The 25895-nt window shown below is 20.7% G+C and overlaps 1 protein-coding gene across 8 annotated transcripts in view; it reads right to left on the bottom strand.

Annotated features, from left to right (window-relative positions):
- Positions 1 to 25895, bottom strand: part of LOC122508401 (glutamate receptor ionotropic, NMDA 2B) — a 200811-nt gene that overhangs the window by 8043 nt on the left and 166873 nt on the right. For 5 of the 8 annotated variants that reach the window (XM_043621706.1, XM_043621703.1, XM_043621704.1 and 2 more), the window contains 7 exons: positions 12400 to 12547; positions 11403 to 11589; positions 10622 to 10761; positions 5970 to 6082; positions 2162 to 2446; positions 1708 to 1889; positions 1064 to 1299 (listed from right to left, as the gene is read on the bottom strand). In XM_043621706.1, coding sequence (XP_043477641.1) covers positions 1064 to 1299; positions 1708 to 1889; positions 2162 to 2446; positions 5970 to 6082; positions 10622 to 10761; positions 11403 to 11589; positions 12400 to 12547 — 1291 coding nt within the window. The remainder of the gene's footprint in view (positions 1 to 1063; positions 1300 to 1707; positions 1890 to 2161; positions 2447 to 5969; positions 6083 to 10621; positions 10762 to 11402; positions 11590 to 12399; positions 12548 to 25895) is intronic. The other 3 variants (XM_043621707.1, XM_043621705.1, XM_043621710.1) reach the window with 1 other exon arrangement.

Below are 25895 nucleotides of genomic sequence, written 5' to 3'. Positions count from 1 at the left end.
CAAATTTTTAAATCATTAAATTCTTTGGACGAATTTTAATAAAATTTATAGGAATAATTTCAATTTTTCGAGGAATTCGATTAAAATTGCATTAAAAATAATTGAAATTCTGCAATGAGTTTTATTATTTCTGAAAATAATTGAATTTTTAAAAGAATTTTATTATTTATAAAAATAATTGAATCCCTGTAAAAATGTTATTATTTATGAAAATAATTGAATTATTGCAAAGAAATTTTAAAAAAAATTTGTAAATAATTGAATTCCTGTAAAAAAATTTATTATTTATGAAAATAATTGAATGTTTGCGTAGAAGTTTATTCAAATTTTTTTTAATAATGGAATTCTTTTGGAAAATTTTATTGAAATAGTAGATATTGAAAATTATTATGAATTTTAGAAAACTTTTGAAAATAATTGAATTTTTGACAGGAATTTGATTAAAATTTTGTAGAATAATTGAATATCAGAGAAGAATTTTATTATTTATAAAGAGAATTGAAATTTTCAGTAGTAGAAGTCAATTGCAGTCAGACAATGTTTATTTTTAAAAAACTGGTTCTGGGGCCTATTATTTAATTTCACTCCCACTTTCACTTTCACTTTCACCTAAATTAAGTTTCACTTTCACTTTCACCGAAATTAATTTTTATTTTTATTTTCACTTTCACTTTCACTAAAATTAATTTAAACAAAAAATTTATACAACAAGGTATAATTTTTGTAAAATTCACAATATTTATTATTAGTAAACGAACGTAACTAATTTAGAAACTTCTCATTTTTTATTAGGTAATAAAAGTCAGTATCAGTCAGTCAAATCTTTTTTACTTCACATATTATTAATTTCAATAGTTCAGGTCAGTTTTAATCAGACTAAAAACTTTTTATCAATTTTTTTTTTCAAGAAAACCAATATTCATTTTTACCACACAAAATTCATGACGAGATTTGTTTTCTATGTATATTTTTTACTCGTTATTTAATATTTCCAAATGCATATGGTTTTCATATTTGCTTTTTGTTTGTTTTCGCAAATAAAAAAGTGAAAGATGAAACTCACCAGACTGAGTAATGCGCAACATCCGCCTCGATCACTTTTTGCGAGATGATGTCTAATGTACTTGAAATATAAGTATTCCAACAATAATAATACAGATGCAACAAAAATTCCAAACATGAGCATAAGAAATGCACTTAAAAATTGCTCGAGAGCCAAAGGATCACTGCTTTTCTGAACTTCCTTATCCGGTTTACATGTTCCCGTCATCCAATATCTTCTGAGTCTCTCCAAATCGCCTGAAAATCAATTTTTTCTTCAGTGTAATTAAAGGAATGTTTTCTATTTTTTATTTTTTTTGACATATATTTTTTTTAAATGTTTTCTACTTTCCGTTTAATTGAAAGTGGTAAAAGTCAACTTTAGTTAGACAAAAGTGTTAAAAAGACTAAAATTAGTAGTATGAAATAATTTTAGTCAGACATAAAACTTTTACTTAGTTTTTATTTTCAGTCTGACTAAAGCTGACTCGTACTACTGAAACTGAAAATAAAAGCTTTAGTCAGACAATCGCCATTCTTTCCCAAATAATTAAATTTTCAAATAAAAAATTAGTTATAAAAATACAATTTTCAATTCCAAAATGGAATTTATACGAATAAAAATAAATTAAAAAGAGAAAAATTAATTGAAAACAATAAACTCACCGTTATCTCGATAGTCCAACAAACGTTTATTAAACATTTGAAGATATTTGGAATGTCTGGGAAAAGCGAGACCGTATCCGGTCATAGCGTACCAAGAGCCGACAGTTAAGAGACGACAGTCTTGATCCTGTGCCACGAGATAATCAAGTACAGTACCGTCGTAAAAAAAGGCATCCAATTCCCTGTGAGAAAATCAAATCGTTGTTATCTCATCAATCATTGCAGTACTTTTCTTTTATTGGACAATTTTTTTTACACTATTTTTTTCCCTTCTCTTCTCTTTTCTTTCCGCCATTTTTTCGTATAAATTGAAAAGTTTAAAAATTTTGAATTTGTCGCTTTTTGAGTAAATATTCTCATTTTAGGAGAAAAATTTAATTTTTCTTTTACTATAAAAATAAAGTTTATTTTAATATAAATTTTTATTTTTGAAATAATAAAAGGAATTGTTTACCTATTATCTACTGATTCGATTCCTTTGGCAACGCTTGATCTGTTGTAGAGTGACATGTAGGAGTGCATTTCTTTGAAATATTTTGAGAGTGCACTGTCCGTGTGTGTAAATGGGACAGTGCCAAATTTGAACATTGGTTTATGGGACCATGGTTTCGATAATCTAGCGTCGTCCACTCCCGCGAAATCGTAATATTCTTCTCTTGTTATCATGAAGGCCGCCAAATTGGCAGTGTATATGGCAAGAAAAACCACGGCAAACATTGCCCATACATTCGTCATGAATCTAAAATTAAAATTATTATTAATAAATTATTCATAATGATAATAATAATAATAATCTAAAAAGCTGTTTGCTTTTTTGTTTTCTAACTTTTTAAATAATTTTCCTTTTTTTTTTTAATTTTAAAATTAATGTACTAAAAATCATTGAATTCTTGCAAAGTATTAATAAAAAAAAAAATTTGAAAATAATTGAATTCATTTCAAAAATTTTATTATCATTTTTTCAAACAATTTGAATTCTTTCGAGAAAATTTAATTCAAATTATATTAAAAATAATTTAATTCTTGGTAAGATTTTTATTAAAGACATTATTTGGAAAATTTAAACCCCCCCTCCCCTCTCGTAAGATATTTTGCATACATTAGCGCCATTTTGTCTATTGTTCGTAAGAATTTGATGTGTCACCCCCCCCCTCCCCCTTAAATGTCTTACGTAATTTATGGATTTTTTAAGCTTTTAAAATAATCGTGTTTATTATTAACTGTAAGTAATTAATAATTTTCCTATTAAATTATATTAAAATTATAGATAAATAGAAACCTAAATTCTTTTGAACAATTTTATTAGAGTTTTTGTAAATAATTACATTTTTTTAAAGAATTTTATTAAATTTCATTAAAATAATGTAATTTTTTAAAATAATTTTAATTGAGAATCATGAAAATAATTGAAATTTACAAAGAATTTTATTAAAAAACTTTTGAGAACAATTGAATTGTTTAGAAAAATTGTATTACAATTTTTTAAAATAGTTGAACCTGTTAGAGAAACTTTTTAAAATTATCTTGAATATAATTAAATTTTTTCCTAAATACCTATTTTATTAAAATTGTATTAAAAATAATTGAATTTCTCAGAAGAATTTCATTATTTACAAAAATAATTAAATTCTTGACAAGAATTTTACAAATTTATAAAAATAATTAAAATTGTTTCGAAGAATTTTTTATCGGAATTGTTGAAAGTAATTGAATTTTTAATAAAACTCTTGAAAATAATTGAAATTAAATAATACTTTTAAAAATAATTGTATTCTTTCGAGAAATTTTATTAAAATTGTATTAAAAATAATTGAATTTCTCAGAAGAATTTTATTATTTACAAAAATAATTAAATTCTTGACAAGAATTTTACAAATTTATAAAAATAATTAAAATTGTTTCGAAGAATTTTTTATCGGAATTGTTGAAAGTAATTGAATTTTTAATAAAACTCTTGAAAATAATTGAAATTAAATAATACTTTTAAAAATAATTGTATTCTTTCGAGAAATTTTATTAAAATTGTAATGAAAATAATTGAATTCCTTTGTTGAATTTTATTATTTATGAAAATATTTTAACCTTGCAAAAAATGTTTCTTATTTATGAAAATAATTGAATTCTTGTGGATGATTTTACAATACATAAAAATAATTAAATTGGTTTGAAGAATTTTATCAGACTTTTTGAAAATAATTAGATTCATATTAAAATTCATGAAAATAGTCGAATACAATTAATATTTTTAAAAATAATTGTATTCTTTCGAGAAGTTTTATTAAAATTGTATTGAAAATAATTGAATTTCTCTAAAAAAAATATAATTATTTATGAGAATAATGAAATGCTATCGAAAAATTTGATTAAAATTTTTGAATAATAATAATAAACAAGAATATTTAATATTATATGTACTAAATGAGTGAATTTGTTAAATTTTGAATCTGTAATCATTCAAAAATTGATGTTCATTCTTAAAAATACAAAATTTTTTAATTTATTAATAATATTTTTAAAATACTTAATTATTCTATAAATTATTTATTTTTGTATTGAAATAATTAAATTCTGATAAGAATTGATTTAAAAAAGAATTTTAGTTAAAAGTTTAGAAGATAATTAAAAAGTGTTAAAGTAGGATTCATTAGAAATAATCAAATTTAATAAATAAATTTTCCATTGGTTTTACATTGAAAGTATTTTGAAATTTTTAGCAATAAAAGAACAATAAGTATTTAAATATTTATTTTACGAAAATGATTAAGATTTGAAAGATTTTTAATTAGGAAATTCGAAAAAAAGGTTTTTGAAAAATAGCAATTAAAATTTTTTGAAGATATACTTGACATACCGAAAATAATTTTTAAAAATTGAAACAATTAGAAATTTTGTAAAAATTTATATTTTAAAGAATTTTATTTTTTCATCTTTCAAAATTTTCTATAAATATAATTATTGTATTTTTAAAAAACATTATTTTATGAATTTACAAAAATTAAAAAAAATTATATAAATAATTGAATATAACAAAAATTTTAGGAATTTATTAAATTTTAAAAGATTTTTATATAAATTGTTTTCAAATTTAAAGGAAACAAAAGTATAAAAACATTAAAATGTTTATTTTAAAAAATTATTATTTACATTATTTTTCTTTAAAAATTCTCAAAGTTTTTCAATAATTTTATTAAAAAATTCTAAAAAATATAATTTTCTTTTGGAAGAAATGCAATTTTTAGAAGTAATTAAATTTCATGAAGTTTTTCATTGCAATTATTTGAAATTTTTAATTCTTGTGGAAATATAAATAAGAATAAGTTTTTTAATTTTTGTTCAACAAAAAGTATGGAAGTTTTGAATAATTTAATTCAGAAATTCTGAAAAATTATTCCTTGAAAAAATGTAATTAAAATTTTTTTTAAAAATAATTGTATTTCCGAAAATAATTTTAAAAAATTGAAACAATTGAAAATTTTGTCATATTTTATCGAAATTGTATTTCAATCAATTTTCTTAGTTTATACTTTTAAAATCTGTTTTGAAGTAAAAGCGTTTATTGAAGAATTTTAATTGAAAATTTGAAAAATAATTGAATTTAAAATAAATTTAGGAATAAATAATGTTAGAAATGTCTTTAATAATTAAATTTAATGAAAAAATGTTAAAAAAATTATATTTTTTAAAAAAATGAAGAATTTTCATTAAATTTCAAAAAGCAAATCTTTTAAAGTATCAATAACAACGAAAATTTCACGCGCGAGTGTAGTTTTGCTAGTAATAATAATAATAATACAAACATAAATGAAAATAATATTTATAATAATAATAATAATAAAAATATAATAAATAATAAAAAAAAGTCAGGTTTGTAATCGAAATTCTAATGCATTTGGGAAAATTTGAATACTGATAGGAAGCATCAACGGAATCAGTATAATACACTGGCGATAATTAAGCTACAATTATCAATGTATTTGAAATTAGAATAATAATTAAAATTTAATGTCATTAGCGTAAACACGATAATGTGGTAAATAATTTTGAATAACGCATTAACTTTATAAAACTTTCGATACATATATGTATAGATAGAGGGGTATTTAAAATTTCATCAATATAAACGGGGAATATAACTTAATATACATATATATATATATATACGTGCAGTGATAAATGTAATACGCAATCATAATACAATTTTGATGTTAATCTTATCCAAGTAATTAGCATATTGTTATCGTGAACAACGAATATATACGAACCTGGAGGTAAATCCTCTTGGTGAATCAATATGGACGGCTGCTTGGAAAAGGACAGCCCATACCAACCAATAAATTCGACACAAAGAAAATCTATGTGTTTGTGGTGGATTTGTCTATTGAAAATCGAGAAAAATAATTAAATATTAGTTTTGAAATTAATTTCTGTTTTTTTTTCTTGCAAATACTTTATATAATGTTAAAGGAACATTTATTGAAAAGTAGAAATATTTTCTTCTTTACTCTTTTAAATTAAATAATATTTTTAATTAATTAATAAACATTATAATAGTTACAAGGAAAAAAAAATTTTAATTCCAGCTGAAAAACTTCTATAGAATTTTACTAGAATCATTCTAATATATATATATGAATTCTAGTGAATATTCTGAAGAATTTTAGTTATTTTTAATTGAAAAGAATTTAAATTCGTGAAATAATATTTTTCAACTTTATATTTTTGTGTAATTAAATTTTACATTTGATTTATATAACATATTTTGGACAAAAATTGTTTTTATCAGATAGGTCTGTAATTCATTTAACTTAGTAAAAAATTTTTTCTTTAAATTAATTAATTTTCAAAAAAGTTTTTCTCCAATTTTCAATATCTATTTATTTACAATATTCAATTTTGCATATTTCAATTATTCGTAAATTATTCAATTAAATATATATTAGAAAATAAAAACTTCAAATAATGTAAAAAAAAAATCAATTACACTTTTTAAAAAAAACGAATTTAAAAATTCAATTATTTCTAAAAATCCACGCTATATGTTGCTTTTGATATTCAATTATTATCTAAAATTTTAAGTGAAATTTATTTTTAAATCAATTTTTATTAAAAAATTCTACCTACTTGAATTCAATTATTTAAATACAAAAAAAAATAATTTATTGAACAATTGAATGTTTTTTAAAATTCAATTCTTATAAAGAATTTTATCAACAAATTTTTAAATAATTCAATTCTTTCGACGAATTTTATTTTAAATAAAATTTTTAAGAATAATTGCATTTCTCGAGAAATTTGATTAAAATTGTATTAAAAATAATTGAAATTCTGCAATGAGTTTTATTGTTTGTGAAAATAATTGAATTCCTAAGAAGAATTTTACTATTTCTTGACATAATTAAATTTCTGCGAAGGATTTTATTACTTTTGAAAACAATTAAATTCCTGAAAAGAATTTTATTATTTAGAAAAATAATCGAATCCCTGTAAAAATGTTATTATTTATAAAAATAATTGAGTTATATTGCGAAGAAATTTATAAAAAATTTGTAAATAATTGAATTTCTATGAAATTTTTATTATTTTATGAAAATAATAGATACCTATTAAAAATCAGTAAATTAAGGAAAATTTTTGTAAAAATAATTAAAATTTTGCCAAGAATTTTATTAAAATGTTTGAACAGAATTGAATTTTGGAGAAGAATTTTATTATTTATAAAGATAATTGAAATTTTGACGAGAATTTTATTAAAATTTTTGAAAATAAATAATAATTTTAGTATTGGAGAAGAATTATTATATAATGAACTAATTATAATAATAAATAATAGTAAAAAATAAATTAATAAATTAATAAATTTTAGTGAATAAATAAACAAATTTGTTTTCATTTTTCTTATTTTTATTTTAATAATTCAATAATTGATAATTGAAAAAGCAATTTTCGGTTTTAATTTTAATAATTATTTGTAAAATTTTCATTTATTTTTGTTTTGTTTTAATTATTTTTTATTGTTTATTGTTTACTGGATTCCCTTTACAACACATTCGTTAAAATTCATGCGCTTTATGTCCAATATGCTATTCATTCTGTGTATGGAATAGATTTCCAATCAGATAAATTGGTTTGATTTCTAAACACAGACTTTCAGCAATAAAACAATCAAATCAATGCAATGCGAGTGATATGCTTTTTGTTTATTGATAACGAATAATTTTACTCTTGTCTTTGTTTAAAAATTCTTCCGCACTTATTGCTTTAAATCAAATTGACGAGGAAATTTATTCTCTTAGAAATATTTGACAAAAAAATATATGATTATAATAAAATAAAAAAAAACAAAAATGTAAAATTAATAATATTAATTTTCCATTTTCCTCAAATTGAATCATTTTTCTTTTCAATTTTCTTTAAACTATTTTCTGTTTTTACAATAATAATTTATTATCTTTGTTATGCAGTCAACCAAAAATTATTTTTGAATTAAACATAATAATTTTGATTCAATGCATAATAAGTTTGATTCAATTCATTAATTCATTTATAATAAAACAATATTTGAAATTAGAAAGTATAAAAAAATTATGATTAAAGATTAACAAATAAATTTTGTTTATTATCTGCTTTTTTCCATAACAAATTTCGTTTGACTGATCTAAATTATGTAAATTTTTCTCCTTTTTATATATAAAAAATAGAAAATTGTTAATTGTTAAAGAATTATTATTTAGAAATAGAAAATAAAACACATTTTATGCATAAATTTATATTTCACAATAACAATATTGTTCAAAAATTCATTCTTTCCTTTTGGAAAAGAAACATTACATATTCTATTCTATTTGTCAATTACAAATTTTAATTGACAAATGAAATTGAAACTTTTTAAATTTTTAGAAAATAAACGAAAAAATTTTACTCAAAAAAATGTTCTGTTACACTTACTTACGAATTTCTTTAATTGTAAAATTATTCGAAAACATCAATAACTCTTTTTTAAATAAATATTTAAATATTATTTTTCCGTAGGAATTAAAATTTTTCAAAACATTCAAATTCAAATCTTTTTAAATTCAATAACTTATAATAATTAAAAATGACCGAGTGATAAAATCATTGTTTTATATAATAAGAATATTATTACAGTAACTTTTTCAAAATTATTTTCATCATTTCAAATCAATTATTATTTTCTACAATTTTTAATTATTTTTTATAAAAATAATAATTAAAATCCTTAAAAAAATTTTTATTATTTATAAAAATAATTGAATTATTGCCAAGGAATTTATAAAAAATTTGTAAATAATTGAATTCCTGAGAAATTTTTATTATTTATGAAAATAATTAAATGTTTGTGTACTATTTTTGGGAATTTGAAATTGATTTGAAAATAATTGAACTTAGGGGAAGAATTTTATTATTTATAATGATAATATAATAGTTAATATATGATAATTAATTAGTCATTGTACGTAATAATTTATTACAATAAAAATATAAATTAGAAAATAAATTAGAAATTTCAGTAGATTATTTTATAATTGAGAAATTTATTTCAACCTTCAGCTAATTACCTTAATTTTGCGAAAATTTTGTAATAATTTCAGAAATTAATTTTAACCAGGATAATAAACTATTTTACAATTTACGCTATTATTCTTGTGGAGCTAAACTTTAAGTGCACTAACAGTTATTATTATTATTATTATTATATATGTTGAGAAGGACTTAATGCACAAAATCAGACAAGTGGAAATACATTTCTCAGTTTCGAGTATACATATATATAATATATACACAGTTTTGAAATTTTTCAGTGACTAAAGCTTGAGGACAAATATATATATATATATGTATATATGTATAAAATTTGTATACATATATACATATATTTATAATAATGTAATATACGTGCAACATAGAAGATAAAGTTTTATACTCACCGAGAGAAATGTGTAATTTTCAATGTACGTATTTAACTTAATATATACTTGAAGCGGAAGACAAACAGAAGTAAAATTTATGTATATTATATATATATATATATATATATATATATATATATATATATATATATATATATATATATTTGTTTACGGTTAATGCAAGTATTTTATAATTAATATTTTCTTCATATATATTTTTCATCCTTGTGTTGTTTATTTTTTTCTTTATCGATTTTCATTAATTAACAAAATCAGTTTTATAATAAAACACAAAGGAAATTAACTTTGTCATGAAAGAAAAACATATATTGAAATATTAAAAAATAATAATTAATTTTTATATAATACTCTTTTGATTAAATATTGAAGCTGAATTTTTTAATCTAATTGCAATTCTAAATGTAATTTCAATATTAATGCTAATTTCAATTGTAACATTATTTTAATTAGAAAATTAGAACTAGAATTTAAATTAAATTTTTTTTATTTTTTCCAGGAGCAAAATTCCACTTTTGATTTTAATTTTCGTTTTTATTTTAATTTTAATTAGAATTAGAGCTAGAATTTAAATTAGATTTTTTTTTATTTTCTTCAGGATAAAGTTACGAATTTATAATACAGATAGGTTTATTATAAAAATATAAAATTATATACACAGTTAAAAAAAAGTAAAATTTTTTAAGAAAGAAGTTAACTTTCATTTTTTTTTTTTGGTTTTTTATTTTAATTTATATTAAAAAAAGATTTCTCTCGGTGTTTGAAATGAAGAATAAGAAAAATTGTGGGACATGTGTGAAAAAATAAAAATGAATTTCTTTTTTTCTTCCACAAATAACTAACACATACGTGCTGATATATAGTGTGTCATCAGATCCGGCAGATTTTTTTCTAAGAGTGAATGCGTGCAACGAGGTGAATTAAAAAATATAATAGATAGAGATAATAAGAAGCAAAATGAAAGGTACCAGTTTCCGGGCAGCGCCTGAAGGGTTTACCTTCATGTCGAAACCGGATGGTGAGAGCCATTCGAAGAAGAAAATCATAAATGTTGAAGAATGTATGGCGACAATGCCGACCAGCATCCACGAGGCTGTGTCAAAGGGTTCTGAAATTCAATAAGAAAATAATTAATTTTCATAATTAACAATTAATAATAAAAATCGATGAAATTTTTTTTTATTCAATTCACGAATTTTTTGCTTTTTTCATAAATATTTAAAAATAACTTTGGTTAACAAAGTTAAATGTTTAATAATAAATCGAGATATTTATAAAAATCCGATGTGACCATTATTTCCCTAGGGTAATAATGAGTACTTTATTGTCCTAGGGCAATAATGAGTATTTTATTTCCCTTGGACAATATATTTTTCTATTTTTTTCTAAATTTACTTATTAAAAAATGTTAAATCTTATTTGGAAATAAAATCTGTCAAAAGTCTCAAATTAATACTAAATAATAAAATAATCAAATTAAATTGAAATTAATTGTTTAATCGTCATTTCAACCTATCAAACGATATAATAACTAAATAAAACAAAACTTTGTTTTAAAAAATTGGAAGTACAATAATAAAACAATAAAATACTTTTATTATTTTATTTTTATTTATTATTTTTATTATTTTGTTTTTAGTTATTATTTACTTATTATTTATTAAATTTCTTTTTGAACTCGTAAAATGGAAATTTTTCAAAACAATTTGAATATTTTTCGCTTGTTTTTTTTTATAAAAAATATTTTACCTAAAAATGCCGTCGGTGAAATGATGCCTGTTCTTTTGCCAACAACAATGGCAATACCAGTTTCCATAAATGGCACTGTAAAATCGACCACTGCTTCTCTTTCCGAATTTATCATCAGAGACGTCATCACCATATCCGTTTTTCGATTCACCAAGTCAGCTATGAGTCCATTCCATTTTCCATTTTTCTAAAATAATTAAATGTTACCCGTCACTCTGGAGTGAATAAAAATTTATTTTTTATTTTTGAAACTAAACAAAAATTAGTTAATTATTAAGAATTATTTATTATAATCAGTAATTATGCAATAAATTATAATATATTAATATATGATTATTAATTACTAGTTAAATGGAAAATTGCTTAATTTTATTTTTTGGAAACTAAAAAAAAATTAATTATTAAGAATGATTTATTATCACCTAATAATAATTAAATTGAAATTTGAAAATGAATTAATAAAATTAATAAAATGAAAATTAATAAGTAAAGTTATTATATTATAAATTAACAATATTTATTAATTGAAAATTAATAATTACAAAAAAATGATAATTAGATTAAAAAGATTAAAAAGATTAAGATTAAAAAATGATAATTTAAATTAATTGATAAAAAATAATTATTAATGTTAATTGATTGAAAAATAATTATTAATGTCAATTGATTGAAATATAATTATTTAAGTCAATTGCATGAAAAATAATTATTAAAATTAATAATCTATATTAATAATTAAATTAATAAACTTCAATAAAGTAGTAAATTGTCAAAACATTAATATATTCGAATTTTGTGGAAAATTTCCTACTTTAATTATAGTTATTAATAATTACAAATAAATTGCTTTTAAATTATCTATTGAAGAGTAAGATGATTTATTAATTAAATAACAGTTTTTTAAACTGAATATTAATTTTAATTTTGAGAAAAATTTCATTTTTTCCCCCGATTTTTTTTTTTTATTGTAAAAGTGTCTTTTATGATTTGAACTTACCTCCAAAGTGCCCCATTTACCGTCCTCAACTCTGACAAGTTCGTACGTAAAACCAATTTCCTCGGAAAATTTTTGAAGTAAATCAATGCAAAATCCACTGCAACACTGATAAAGGCTTTCATTTCGTTGGGCAGATTGCATGTCCATTCTGAAATATAAATCATTCATATATTTAATTGCGTATCAGAAAGAGGACTCTTTCATTATTTAAATTGATATCCCATTTTATTAAAAGGATATAAAATCAAATCAAAAAAGAAAATATTTCTGAACAACTATGTTTATTTTCAGTTGCATTTTTTTCTTCGTATACTTTTAATTTAATTTAATTTTTATACTTTTAATTTAATTTACTTTTATTTTACCTTTTTACAAATTTTTTTTAATTTTTCCGTCTCAATATTTTTAAAATAAACGTTTCTTTTTTTATTCAATTATTTTTCCGCAAACAAAATTTAAATAATGGACAAAAATTAAGGCGAGAGGGAAAAAAGAGACTAAATTGAAAAATTGTAAAATTAAATAACAATGAAATAAATAATAAAATAAATAAATTTCTTTCGGAAAAGTTTTTTTTGGAAACTAGAAAAATTTTCAGCGTCAATTGTTTTTTATTTGAAATTTCAAATAATAAACACTGACGTTGATTGACTAATTTTTATGACAACCCAATCTGTTTTAATTGAACTTTTATTGACATATATTTTTAACTTTGCAATTTTCAATTGCAAAAAAAAATTTAATAATAGAGAAATAAAATCGAGAGGAAAAAATGGATGAAATTGAAAAATGATGCAATTATTAAATAAAATAAATAAATAAATAAAATAAATAAATTCAATAAGTAAATTTCTTTTGGAAACTTTTTGGAAAAAATTTGACTCTCAATGTTTTTTTACTTAAAATCCCATTCACTAATTTTTATGCAAACTTCTATTGTGTTACGAGAGTGTCGACAAATTTTGTTTTTCCAGGCACACTAGTGGACAGAACAAAACAAACAAAAGAATGGAATTTTTTTTTTTGTTGCTTTAAATCCAAATTTACAAAAGATAAAAATAAAGAGAGAAAAAAGAGAAATAGTGTGAAATATAAAGTAAATCCTCTGGGTTTTTCACACTAGAATGCAGGTAAAAGAACTAGAAAGAGGTTTTTATTTTTCCAAAGAAAGAAGGAGAGTAAAAAAAAAAATTCCGAGTGTCTTATTTATTAAGAGGGACAAAATATGTTGCCTTGGGGGAAACGTGGAATGTGAGTTGAGAGGTGACTGCCGAAAATTATTACTGTCCTGAGTATTACAAGAGCCTCATAATTTCCGCCTGAGTAAACTTCCACCTTGGCAGTGGATGTTGTGAATGTTAAGAGGTCCTAGTTTAATATCCGGTCCAGAAACTCAATAGACATTTCCTCTCATTTCAATAAAACATCAGTTTACAATTGTATTTAATATTTTAATTATATCGCGAAAATGTTACATTTAATAATGCGAACATTTTATCTATAAAAATCTATAAAATCGATAAAAAATTTTTATTTATCAAAATTTTGCATTTGATAGAATTTTTAAATTTTAATGTAAAACAAATTTTTATTTTCAGGGAATGAATAATTATTTATTATTATAAATAAATGATAATAATAATTGTTATTATTAATAATTTTCTGTAATTAATGTTATTGAGTACAATTAATAATTAATAATAATAATTATTATTAATTATACTCAAATTAAAATTTAGTCTTTAGAAAAAATGCTTTACAAAATGGAAAAATAGTTTAAAAAGAAAGGAATTTGAAAAAAAGGAATTAAAAAATAAAAATTACAGAGCGAAGTATTTTATGTATTCAAATCTTTTTGATAATAATGAGATCAATGAATTTAATTAGGATAAACTTTTTTAATTGAAATTTAATTATGTTTGAGTAATCCCTACTTTCAGAATGCTAATCCTCTTGATCGTTTTCCATTCAAGGGAAATTTGTTTTCCGAACAAATTTCATAAATTGAATTAAAATTTTTCAATTTTAGAAAAAAAAAGTTAATTTGATAAGATTTTTACATTTATTGATTTCTAATTGAAAATATATTATTTGAAAAATATAACTTTTTAGTTAATACTATTTGCAAAATATAATTTTTTAACAATTATTATTAATTTCTAAATATAATAATTTAAAAAAGATTTTCATTTTCAAAATAAAATTTTCGAAAACAATATTTTCAAAATATAAGTTTTTTAACAAAAATTATTAGATTCAAAAAATAATTTTTTAAATTTTTCAACAAAAATTATTAGTTTCAAAATATAATTTTTTAAATTTTTCAACAAAAATTATTAGTTTCAAAATATAATTTTTTAAATTTTTCAACAAAAATTATTAGTTTCAAAATATAATTTTTCAACAAAATTATGAGAATTTATGAGAAAAACTATTAATAAAAGAACAATTGTTTTTAATTTAGAAAAATTTACTGCAAAAGAAATTATTTGTAAATTGAAAAATCTATTTCTCTGTTTTACGAAAGTGTAAATGATTTTCCTCGATAAAAATACTTTTCAGAGAAATAAACTTGTATCCTTTTGGTAATGGAGCGTTTTATTTTATCAGACGTAAGACTTCCGGGTTCCATTCATTTTCTGCAGAATCATTGATTTCGACACTTTAAGAGAATGAGAGAAGAAAAAAGTGATAATTCCTTTTCCTTGAGTTCAATAACTTTAATTCTATTTTTACTCTCACCGAACGAACGAACAAATGTCCATTTAGAAAACTCAATATTTTCTATTTCTGTTACTTTCTTTTAATTATATTGCAACAAAAGATTGCCAAAACAAAATAATTACAGAATTTTTCAAGAAAATTCTGCTAAAAACAGTTTTTTTTACCAGATTTTAAAAATTTGCCAACAGTGGTATATTTTTCGTCTGACTAAAACTAGAATGCACTACTAGAAAATAAACTAAAATAAATTAACAGAAAATTAAAACAATTCGTCTGACTAAAACTAAATTTTACTACTGGAAAATAAACTAAAATAAATTAACAGAAAATTGAAACAATTGGTCTGACTGTATGTGAACTTTACTACTTAATTTCGCAGGTTTTGTCTAGGCGTAACTGTCTTTTACTACTAGCATAAAAATTAAAGGCAGTCTTGTCTGACTAAAATTGTTTTATACTACTAATTTTGTTTTACTTCTTCTTAAAGTGTTCGGTCTTACCATAAATGTCTAATTCTACTTGTACGAGAATGAATTAATTGGAAAATAAATTGTCGCACTAAAATTTTCTCTCACTACTTAAAAAATTAATTATGTAGTCTTTACGTTTCACTAAAACTAAAATACTTGAGATAAAATATGATCTGACTGCGTTTTTCAGTTACTACTGATTTTAGGGTTTTTCTCCGACTATTATTAGTAATTACTACTTAAATTAAAAGTTAAAAAAAATAATAAATAAAAAATTTAATAATAAAAAAGAAAACAAAATTCCGAAAATAGAGCGTCTGACTAAAAAAGACTTCTACTACTGTCCGACTCAAACTGGTTTTTACTACTGAAAACGTGACTTTATAAAAATCGTAGTCTTTTGCCTGACTTAAAACGTCTCTTACTACTTATAATTCTTGTAACTTATAACTCTTACTACTTAAAAATTCTCTTAGAAAATTTTCAGTCACTGTCTGACTGTAATTCTCTTTCTCTACTGCCAGTAACTCACAAAATAATTGTATACTAATTAATCTATCTAATTATTTTCATGAAATCCTATTTGGAAATTTTTTTTTTCTTTAAAATCTTTTAAAGTAGATTCATATTCGATACAGAAACATCTTTTCGATTTCTGAAAGCTTTCTCTTCTCTTTTTAGCACCTTTTTGTTAAATTCAATATTCCTGCCTTCCTGGCAAATTCTCAACTTTTCACTAAAAGCTCAACACTCCCTAGGGATTGATTTGAAAATTCTGAAAATGAGATTTCACCTTTTTCTTTTCACCATTTTCTTTTTTATAAAACATTTTTATTTTTCATTTTATTTTTAGTTTATTTTTACTTTTAGTTATCATTTTTTCCTTTTTATTTAAAGTTATTTCTGTTTTTTATCTTTAGTTTTCAATTATTATTTATCATTTCATTCTAAAAGTTTATTTTTATTTGTCATTTTAGTTTTAATATTATTCCAAGTTTATTTTTAGTGTTCATTTTTTTCATTTTATTCTAAAAGTTTATTTTTATTTATCATTTTAGTTTTAATTTTCTTACAACTTTATTTTTAGTTTTCATTTTATTTTTAATTTTATTACAAATTTATTTTTAGTTTCTATTTTTTAAATAATTTTCATATTTTTCCAAAAAAAAATACATTTTTAGGAAAAAATGTAATAAAAAGTGCACTGCTTATACCCCCCTCCCCCCCTATACTTATTTTTCTCTATATAAAAAAATTTTATTTCTATCAAGTAGTGAAAGAGAGAAAGAGAGAAAGAGAAAAAGAGATCGAGTTAAAAAATTTTTTTAATTAAAACTTTTAAACAACTGACAATGATAAAGTAAATGTTTTCTGCGTTGTATTGAGAATAAAAAATCAAGCACCGTAATATTTTTCAAACACAAAAGCAATAGTTGGAGTAATTTCTTTTTTTTTTTTTTTTTTGAAAAAGCCATTTACAAAGCATAGTTGCAAAAATAAAAAAAATAAATTTCCACACTTATCGGACGCGAACTTACAACAAGAAAAATGAAGAAAAGCTTATAGAGAGAAATTCCTTTTGAGTGTGTGTTCAATTTTATCAACAGAAAAAAAAGAAGAAGAAAAAAAAGGACGAGGGGGAAGTTGGGAACTTTTCAAGTGTCAATGGGAACTACACTTGCTTCCTGAATTCGAATGGATTTGAGAAAGCTGCTAGGGGCAAAAAAAGGAAGTGAAGACTTCTTCAAGCACACCTATTCGCTTCAAGTATAAAAAAGTCATTCGAACGGATTATCTTTTCGATCAAAACTTAACTAGAATTTGACAGGGCATTAACTTATCTTGGCTTACGAGTCAATTGCAATCTGAATTGACATTTGTCGCGTTACAAAAAAAAAAAAAAAATCAAAAAAAGAAAATCCTTTCAGAAAATTGACTTTTTAATGTTTTTCCCCCTTTTTGACCTCATTTTTCAATCGTTAAATATTTATCGAATATTTTATACTCGATAATTTTCGCTCTATTTACAATTTTCAAATCATAATCGTATTTTAAAACGAAAACCTTTTTTTTTTTTGTTTACTATCAATTTTATTATAATTTAAATTGATTAATTAATATTCAAGAATTATAGTTATTTTAATTTTTATTTCATAATATAATTATTATAAATTTTATTTAATACGAGAATTATTATAATTTTTATTATTGTCAAAGAAACAAATTCAAAACATTTTTCTCACTTTCTATTTTTCTTCTTTGTTTTCCTTTTTTGTTTACTATTTTTTCAAATTAATTCATTCACTTACAGAAATTTCCAAAAATTAAAAACTATTTAATAGTGAAGATTAACGAAAATTTAAAAAACTATTTGCGAAATAATAAACTTTAATTTATTTATTAATTATATTAATAATTAATTCATTTTTTCACAAAAATTCACAAAAATTGTCGGGTTATTTAATTGTCGAAACGTATAAAAATTTTAAAAAATATTTAATTATAAAAAATTACGAAAATAAAAGACTTAATTTACTTATGGAAATTTAGAACAAAAGACTTCCGGTAATTTGAGATAAATTTCCTCCCCCCTCTCCTATACCCTTTCCCCTTTTGTGATGTACATCATATTTTGTTGAGCTCGTAAAAATTCTTGTGAAGATTTTCCGACAATCGAAGTGTTTAGTAGACGGGATAGAAGATGGGGGGATAGGGGGGGGGGGGGTAAATTTTACGATCCGACTGCCAGAGCTCTTAAAACTCAAAGCATCGTTTGTACTGAACTTTCCTATATAAACAACTAAAACCAAGATTTACCTTTAGATTTAATGAAACTTTAACATTTATTGGATTATTTTGAAACTTCATTTTGAACATTTCAAAAAAAAAAAAAAAAACTTTTTCATGTTTACAATTAATGAAATCAACGATATTTTTTTTTTATTATTGAGAAAAAAAAATTAAAAATTTTTTAAATGAAAAGAAAAAATTTTATTATTTGTTCATTTCAAACAATTTTGTTTAATATTTTTTTTTATCAATTCTTACGGACGAATAATTCAAAAACCCATTTACTACATAAATAAATAAATGAAAACGTAATTAATTTTCGTTATACAAAATAAATTTTGAAAATAAAATTAATTATTCAACTATTGAATTGTAAAGTAGATTATATTTGTTAAAAAGTAATAGAATTGTGAATTAAAATAGGCAGAAATAATAAATTGTAAATTAAAAAGCTTAAATAATAAATTGTAAATTCAAAAGCTGAAATAATAAGTTGCAAATTAAAATGCTGAAATAATAAATTATAAATTATAGAGGTGAAATAATAAATTATAAATTATAAATTATAAATTATAAATTAAAAATACAAAATTAAAAATTAAAAATATTAAATAAAAAATTAAAAACAATGATTAAAAATAATACATAAGAAATTAGAAACAATAAATAAAAAATAATAAAAAGAAAATTCAAAGTAATAAATTACAAATTGAAAATAGTAAAAACATTGAAAGAAAATTTAAAAAAAAACTAAATAATGATTAAAAAGAAAATTAAAACAAAATAAAAAAAGAAATTCAATTGAAATAAATTTGAAAAAAGTCTTCAGTAGAAAAAAATTATATTTTCCTATAAATTAAATTGTTTTATAAGCAAAAACAAATTTTACTCTTATTATTACTAATAAAAAAGAAAGAAAGGAAGAAGGAGTTATTTAATTTCGAAACAAAGATATTTTTTTTCCTTTAGATTTATCAAAATGCACATTCAAAGTATTGCAAAGTTTTGCCGAGTTCAGTACACGATTTCTCAATTTCCGTTAGCAAGCAGCTGTTGAGAGATTCATAAATTTCACCAACGAACGAACGCTTCGCGAATTATAATGAAAATTTTGTTTTCAAAATTATAGTGAAAACTTTATTGAATCAAAATTTGTTACACAGAAAACAAAAAAAAACGAATTCATCAATAATACTCCAACAAATTTTTTACAATTGACAAAGACAATAAACTGTAAAAAATTTTCTGTCTTCATTTAATCGTTTTTTTTTTTTTTGAGAAATTTTTCTTTCGGGGGAGAAAAAAAATTATTAGTTTCTAATTAGCATTGTTATTAAGAATAGGTAATTATATTAAAGTAAGATTTTAATAAACTGAATAGTAATAAAAAAAATAATAATAAAATTAATAATAATAACAACACAGTTTTTCTAAGGATATGTAAATAAATATTACTTTATATATTACTGTATAATATTACTGTAAATAAATATTATAAAAATAACGAAAATAATAATATTAAAAAAATAATAAAAATAGTAAAAATAATAAAAATAATAATATTAAAAACATAATAAAAATAATAATAATTATTAGTAAGAACAATAAGAATTATTTTTTTATTCTTATAATTTTTTTATTATAATTGTTATTATAATAACAGTAATGATAATAAAAAAAATCAATCTCTATTTGATGTATTATTAAAATTATTATTATAATTACTACTATAATAATATCTAAATGAGATTCCTTTGAAGAAAAAGATGATTAAATAGAGAGGAGAATAAATTTTAACGAGGAGTTTTAAACGGAAACTTCTCATTTGGTTGTTGAAATAGCGTACAATAAAGGATATCCGTTTGCATAAAACGCCAAATGTTCTTCGTCTCGCTCTAACTATCTCGGTCGTTATTGTCGCACCGAAAAAAGGGTCATCAACATTCTCTAGACTTCGTGTCATAGTTAAGTAGAGAAATTAGATTCCCATCACTTTTCCCGACAAAGAAATTTTTATTACAATGCAAATTCTTCTCGAGGAACTATTATTTTACTGTCTTTTTTGAAGAAAAAAAAAAGGAAAAAAAAAATTTTTTTTTCACCCAATTCTCAAACTTTTTTCTTTCTTATTCTTAAATTTTTTCACTTTCTTCACTTTTTCGTTTCCTTTTCCTTTTCTTATTTTTTGCTACAAAAATTATTTATTTTTTATTTCCTTCTGATTTTATGGATTTTTTTGGAAAGGAAAACAATTTCCTACTGGAACTAAATTTCGAATGAATAAATTTTTAATAAATTTATAAAATTTCCTTAAAGTGAAATATTCACTTTTTCGTTTCCTTTTCCTTTTCTTATTTTTTGCTACAAAAATTATTTATTTTTTATTTCCTTCTGATTTTATGGATTTTTTGGAAAAGAAAACAATTTCCTACTGGAACTAAATTTCGAATGAATAAATTTTTAATAAATTTATAAAATTTCCTTAAAGTGAAATATTTATAAATATTTATAAATATTTATAAAGTAGCGAATTAAAAATTACATCATTAATTATAATTTAATTTTTTATCAACTTTATTTTTTTAGGTTTCAATAAATAATTTTTGAATGAATAAATTTTTGAGTAAATAAATTTTTCTTCACGGTAAATTTTTATAAATCTTTATAAATATTTATAAATTTTTATAAACTTTTATAAATATTTATTAAGTTACCAAAAAAATACCATAAATTATAAAAATGTAAAGAAAATTGAATGGTTATTTTTAGAAAATGAATTTCATTTTGAAGGAGGGAAAATAAAAATCGCTGAATCATTGCTCGCAATGTTTCATTCGGCAAATGTTCGTAATTCATGCGTGTTTGCATGTCAAGATCGCACACACTGTATGTGTTGATTTATGGTACTTAGAATTCACGCCCCCGCTGAATAGTAGAGCAGAAAAAAAAATTAGTGCATAAAATTAATTTTTAATTCAAATGAATCATAGAACTTTATATTTTTCTCGATTTTATTTTTTAGTTATTCGAAAAGAACTTTTTCTTCTTAAATTACTCAAAAGAAAAAAAATGCAAATATTTGAAAAACAGACAATTTTTGAAAAAAAATAAAATAAATAAATCTTGCAGAATTATGTAAGTAAAAAATTTTTAAAAAATTTTTAAAAAAGAAAAAAATTAAAATAAAATAAATAAATAAACCTTGCAGAATTATGTAAGTAGATTTCTGATCAAAAGTTATGGCAAATTTCGACAAAGGAAAATTTTACTTAATGAGGATTTTAACATTAATTTTCAAACGAAAGCTATAAGTCAAAATTCTCTATTCGACGCTTTCTGAATCGAAATTCTATAATTAATTTTAATTACTACTAATAGCGTAATAATGAATAATAAATTAGTACATTCGATACTTCGACAAGACAATTGAATGGAGAATTTAAATTCAAACTCGCTCGATTGGAAATTTATTGTAAAAATACTGATTTATATGGAAACTATACTATAATTTTTGAGAAACCACAAAATTTTAATTTAAAGACGAAAAATTTTAATTTGAGAAAGAAAAATACTTTTCTTGAAAACAAAATTGATTGGAAAAAATCTTTGGATAAAATAAATAATAAGAAATTAAAAGTTCAATTGAAGATTTTGAAAATTCAATCAACACAAAATTAATAATAAAGTAATAAAAATTATTATTAATAATAATAATAAAGTAATAAAAATTATTATTAATAATAATAATAATAAAATAATAAAAAAATAATAACTAATAAAACAAATTTTAATTTAAATTATAGTAAAATTTAGTTGAACCAATAAAAAAATACGATCTTAATTTTTTATTTCCAAAAGCAGAATATATTGGATTATCTTTATTATCAGTAGAATTGGTAGTAAAAGTTTGATTATATATTGACCTGAATTATCTTATAAAAGATAGCAAAGAACTTTGTCCAATAATATTAAATTTCACTTTCGTATTAATTATATTTGGGGAAAATTTTCTCTCATTTAAGACTTTAATTTTGCTTCAAAATAAATTAGAACACGCCAGTTGAATGAAAGGGAATTAGTGGAGAAAATTCACTGTTTATTCATGAGTACAAAGCGAATTTCACGTACTTAACAATTACTTTATATCCTAGACGCGGTATATATGACGCCGATTAGTAAGAAACATAATCAATGAAATTGTCAGTCACAGATTTTCGATGGCTGTAAAAGAAGATTAATATTTTAATCCCCTCGCGTTTTATCTGCTTTAATAAATTATCGTCACTTTACTTTCATTCATAATTCTTGAAAAATAAGATCTTCTTTGTTTATTTTTTCGATTTTCTTTCTAAAGAAGATAAAGAAAGCAAAAAAATTAAAAAGGAAAGAAAATTATACAAAGAAAAAAAAATGAAAATTGAATCTAAAGTAAAAAAGAAGAAAAGCAAAAAAGAGGAGAAAATGAAAAAGGGCTAAAACAAAAAAAAGAACAAATTCAAAGAAGAATAAAATAAAAAAATTAATAGAAAATAAGGGACAATTTTAAAGCATGGAAAATAAAGAATATTAATGTAGAAATATATAAAGAAATACCTAAAGAAAATGAAAAACAAAAAAACATTAATGGAAAATTAAAGAGAAAGTTGAAAAAAAAAAAAATGAAAACAAAAAGAGAAGACAAATGGAAAAAAAATAAAAGAAAAAAGAAATAGACATAAAAATAACTAAAATTAATTTTTTATTGTTAGTTGAAAGGGTTAAAAAAAAGAATTGTCCTCTTCTCTTTTTTTCTGTATTCGTGTGCAAGAAACCATAAATTCCTATATCCAAAAATTAATTAAATTTTAATCCACTTTAAATAAAGGGGAACGACAATTTCTATATATAGGAGATCTCGAATTTCATTTTATTGGAAAATCGAACAAAAACCATTATGTTCTGGCTTTGACACAGATCCGAAAGAATGAAATCAGATTTTTATCTTTTAAAATGAGTTGCTCTAACCACTTTTACATTATCATGTGAATTGTAGAATATAAAATAAAATAATTTCTAAATCAAAGTATAGAGGAAATTCAATTTTTATTCACAATATTGTTTCTTTACTTCTATCAATAAAATTTTCTCTTCCATTAATTATCATAATTTTAGGAATTTATTAAAATAGTCAAAAATATTTATTAGTAATATTTTATTTTTATTACTGTTTCGTTTGTGATTATTATTTATATTATTAATATTATTATTATTTATTTTGTTATCATTATTATTATTATTATTTTTTATTATTAAGATTATTAAAATTACTAGCAAAAATTCGCTAACTTCTTTCTACCTTTTTAAAATAAAATTAGCAATTTTAAAAATAATAGAATTTAAAAATTGTCTTATTTAAATTTTTGTTGAAAACACTAAAAAAATTCAATTTCGGAGAAATTACAAATAATTCCAGAAATTCAATTATTTAAAAAAAAAAAAAAATTCTTCTTATAAAATTCCTGTGGAAAATCCTGTTCCAAAAATAAGATTAAAAATAAAAATTGTGCAAATATTTTTCTTCTTTTTCTAAAACAAAATAATAATTTTATTTAAAAAATTGTGATTCATAAAGAAAAATAATGCAAAATAAATAAATTTTCTATTTCTTAATCACAGTTGTTAAAAATTTTCTAATTTTGTTAAGAAGTAAAGAACAAAAATCTGCATAATTTCAATTTAACAAAACATAATATTTAACAAAATTTTAGTCTTTTAATGAAAAGAAGTGAAAAAAATTCTGATGATTTCTATTTGTCATTACAATTTTGAATTAATTATAAAATAAAAATAATTATAACATAATAAACAAAAGACAACTTTAGAGTGTGAGGGACAGAAAAAGTGAATTAATGAAAGGACATTTAAATTATTATAGTTAATTTAATTAATTTAATTATTTTCTAAAATTGATACTATAAAGCTTCTAAAATTCAATTATTGTCTAAAGTTATAACTGAAAATCATTTCAAAATCAAATTTTGTTCAGAAAGTTCCAAGAGAATTCAATTCTTTAAATACAAAAATAAATAATTTAATTAACAATAATTAATTATTTCTTGAAATTGAATTCTTATAAAGAATTTTATAAAAAATATCTATAAATAATTTAATTTTTTTCGAATAATTTTAATGAAATTCTTAAGAATAATTGCATTTTTCGAGGAATTTGTTTTAAATTGTATTAAAAATAATTGAAGTCCTGCAAAAGAATTTTATTATTTATGAAAATAAATAAATAATTGAATGTTTCCAAATAAGTTACAAAAAATTTTTTTTAAAGTAATTGAATTTCTGTGAAGAATTTTATTATTTGTGAAAATAATTGAATTTATGTGAAGAATTTTATTATTTGTCAAAATAATTGAATTTTAGCAAAGAATTTTATTAAAATTTTTTTAAGGAATTGAATTACAATTGTATTGGAAATATATGAATTTTTATAAATAAATTTCATTAAAATCTTTAAAAATAATTATAACTTCTTTCCCAGAATTTTATAAAAATTGTTTTAAATCATTAATTTCTTTGAAAAAAATTTATGAAAATTGTATATTAAATAATTAAATTTTTGGGAAAAATTTTATTAAACTTCTTTTTAATAATTGAAATCTTTTGTGAAATCTTATTAAAATAGTAGATATTGAAAATAATTTAATTCTTGCAAAAATTTTTTTCATTTCTAAGAATTACCATTAAAATATTTGAGAATAACAAAAAACAAAAGTATAAACAAAAGACAACTTCAGAGTGTGAGAGACAGAAAAAGTGAATGAATGAAAGAACATTCAAATTATTATAGTTAATTAATAATTAATAATTGTTACATTTTTATTATTCTTAACATTTTAACAGTTATTAAATAATAATGTTAACAATATTACAAATATTATTATTAATTTATTAACAGTTTTTTATTTTCGTATTTTTATCAAATTTATATGATAGCAAAAAAAAATTTTAATAAAAATAACCATAATAATAATAATGATAATAATAATTTTTTTCTTGACTTTTTTTCTTTTTTTTCTTATTATTCGTAAAAATTATGACTGTAGAGTAAATTGATGGTAAATTTGCATCGAGTATAAATTATTGATCAGGGTGAAAAGCTCTCAAGCTTCATCACATCTCGGTATTTTGAACACCTGCTTAACTTCCTATTAATTTTGGATCGTTGACTAACTTAAATATCTAATGCGCAATGGAGGTCTTCTAGTTACCGAAAACTCGACAGTTCATAGAAGCTTTCAAAGGTAAATTTACCTCAGATCTATTGAGATTAAAGTAAATTTCGCACAATCTTGTATGCATGAATTAATTATTTCCTATCATGTTCCATGTTTTTTGATATATTTTGTTCCAAAAGGGAAAGAAAAAGAAAGAGAAAAAATAAAAAGAAAATATAATATTTAATTTTAAGTGGAAATTGTAATTCAGTAGAAAATATAAAAAAAGTGTTTAATATCCGTCCCA

This window comes from Leptopilina heterotoma, unplaced genomic scaffold (assembly GCF_015476425.1).
Source record: "Leptopilina heterotoma isolate Lh14 unplaced genomic scaffold, ASM1547642v1 Lhet_54, whole genome shotgun sequence".
In the NCBI taxonomy this organism is placed as follows: Eukaryota; Metazoa; Arthropoda; class Insecta; order Hymenoptera; family Figitidae; genus Leptopilina; species Leptopilina heterotoma.
Note: the sequence above shows the minus strand (reverse complement) of the source record. Positions and strands in the feature narration are given on the sequence as shown.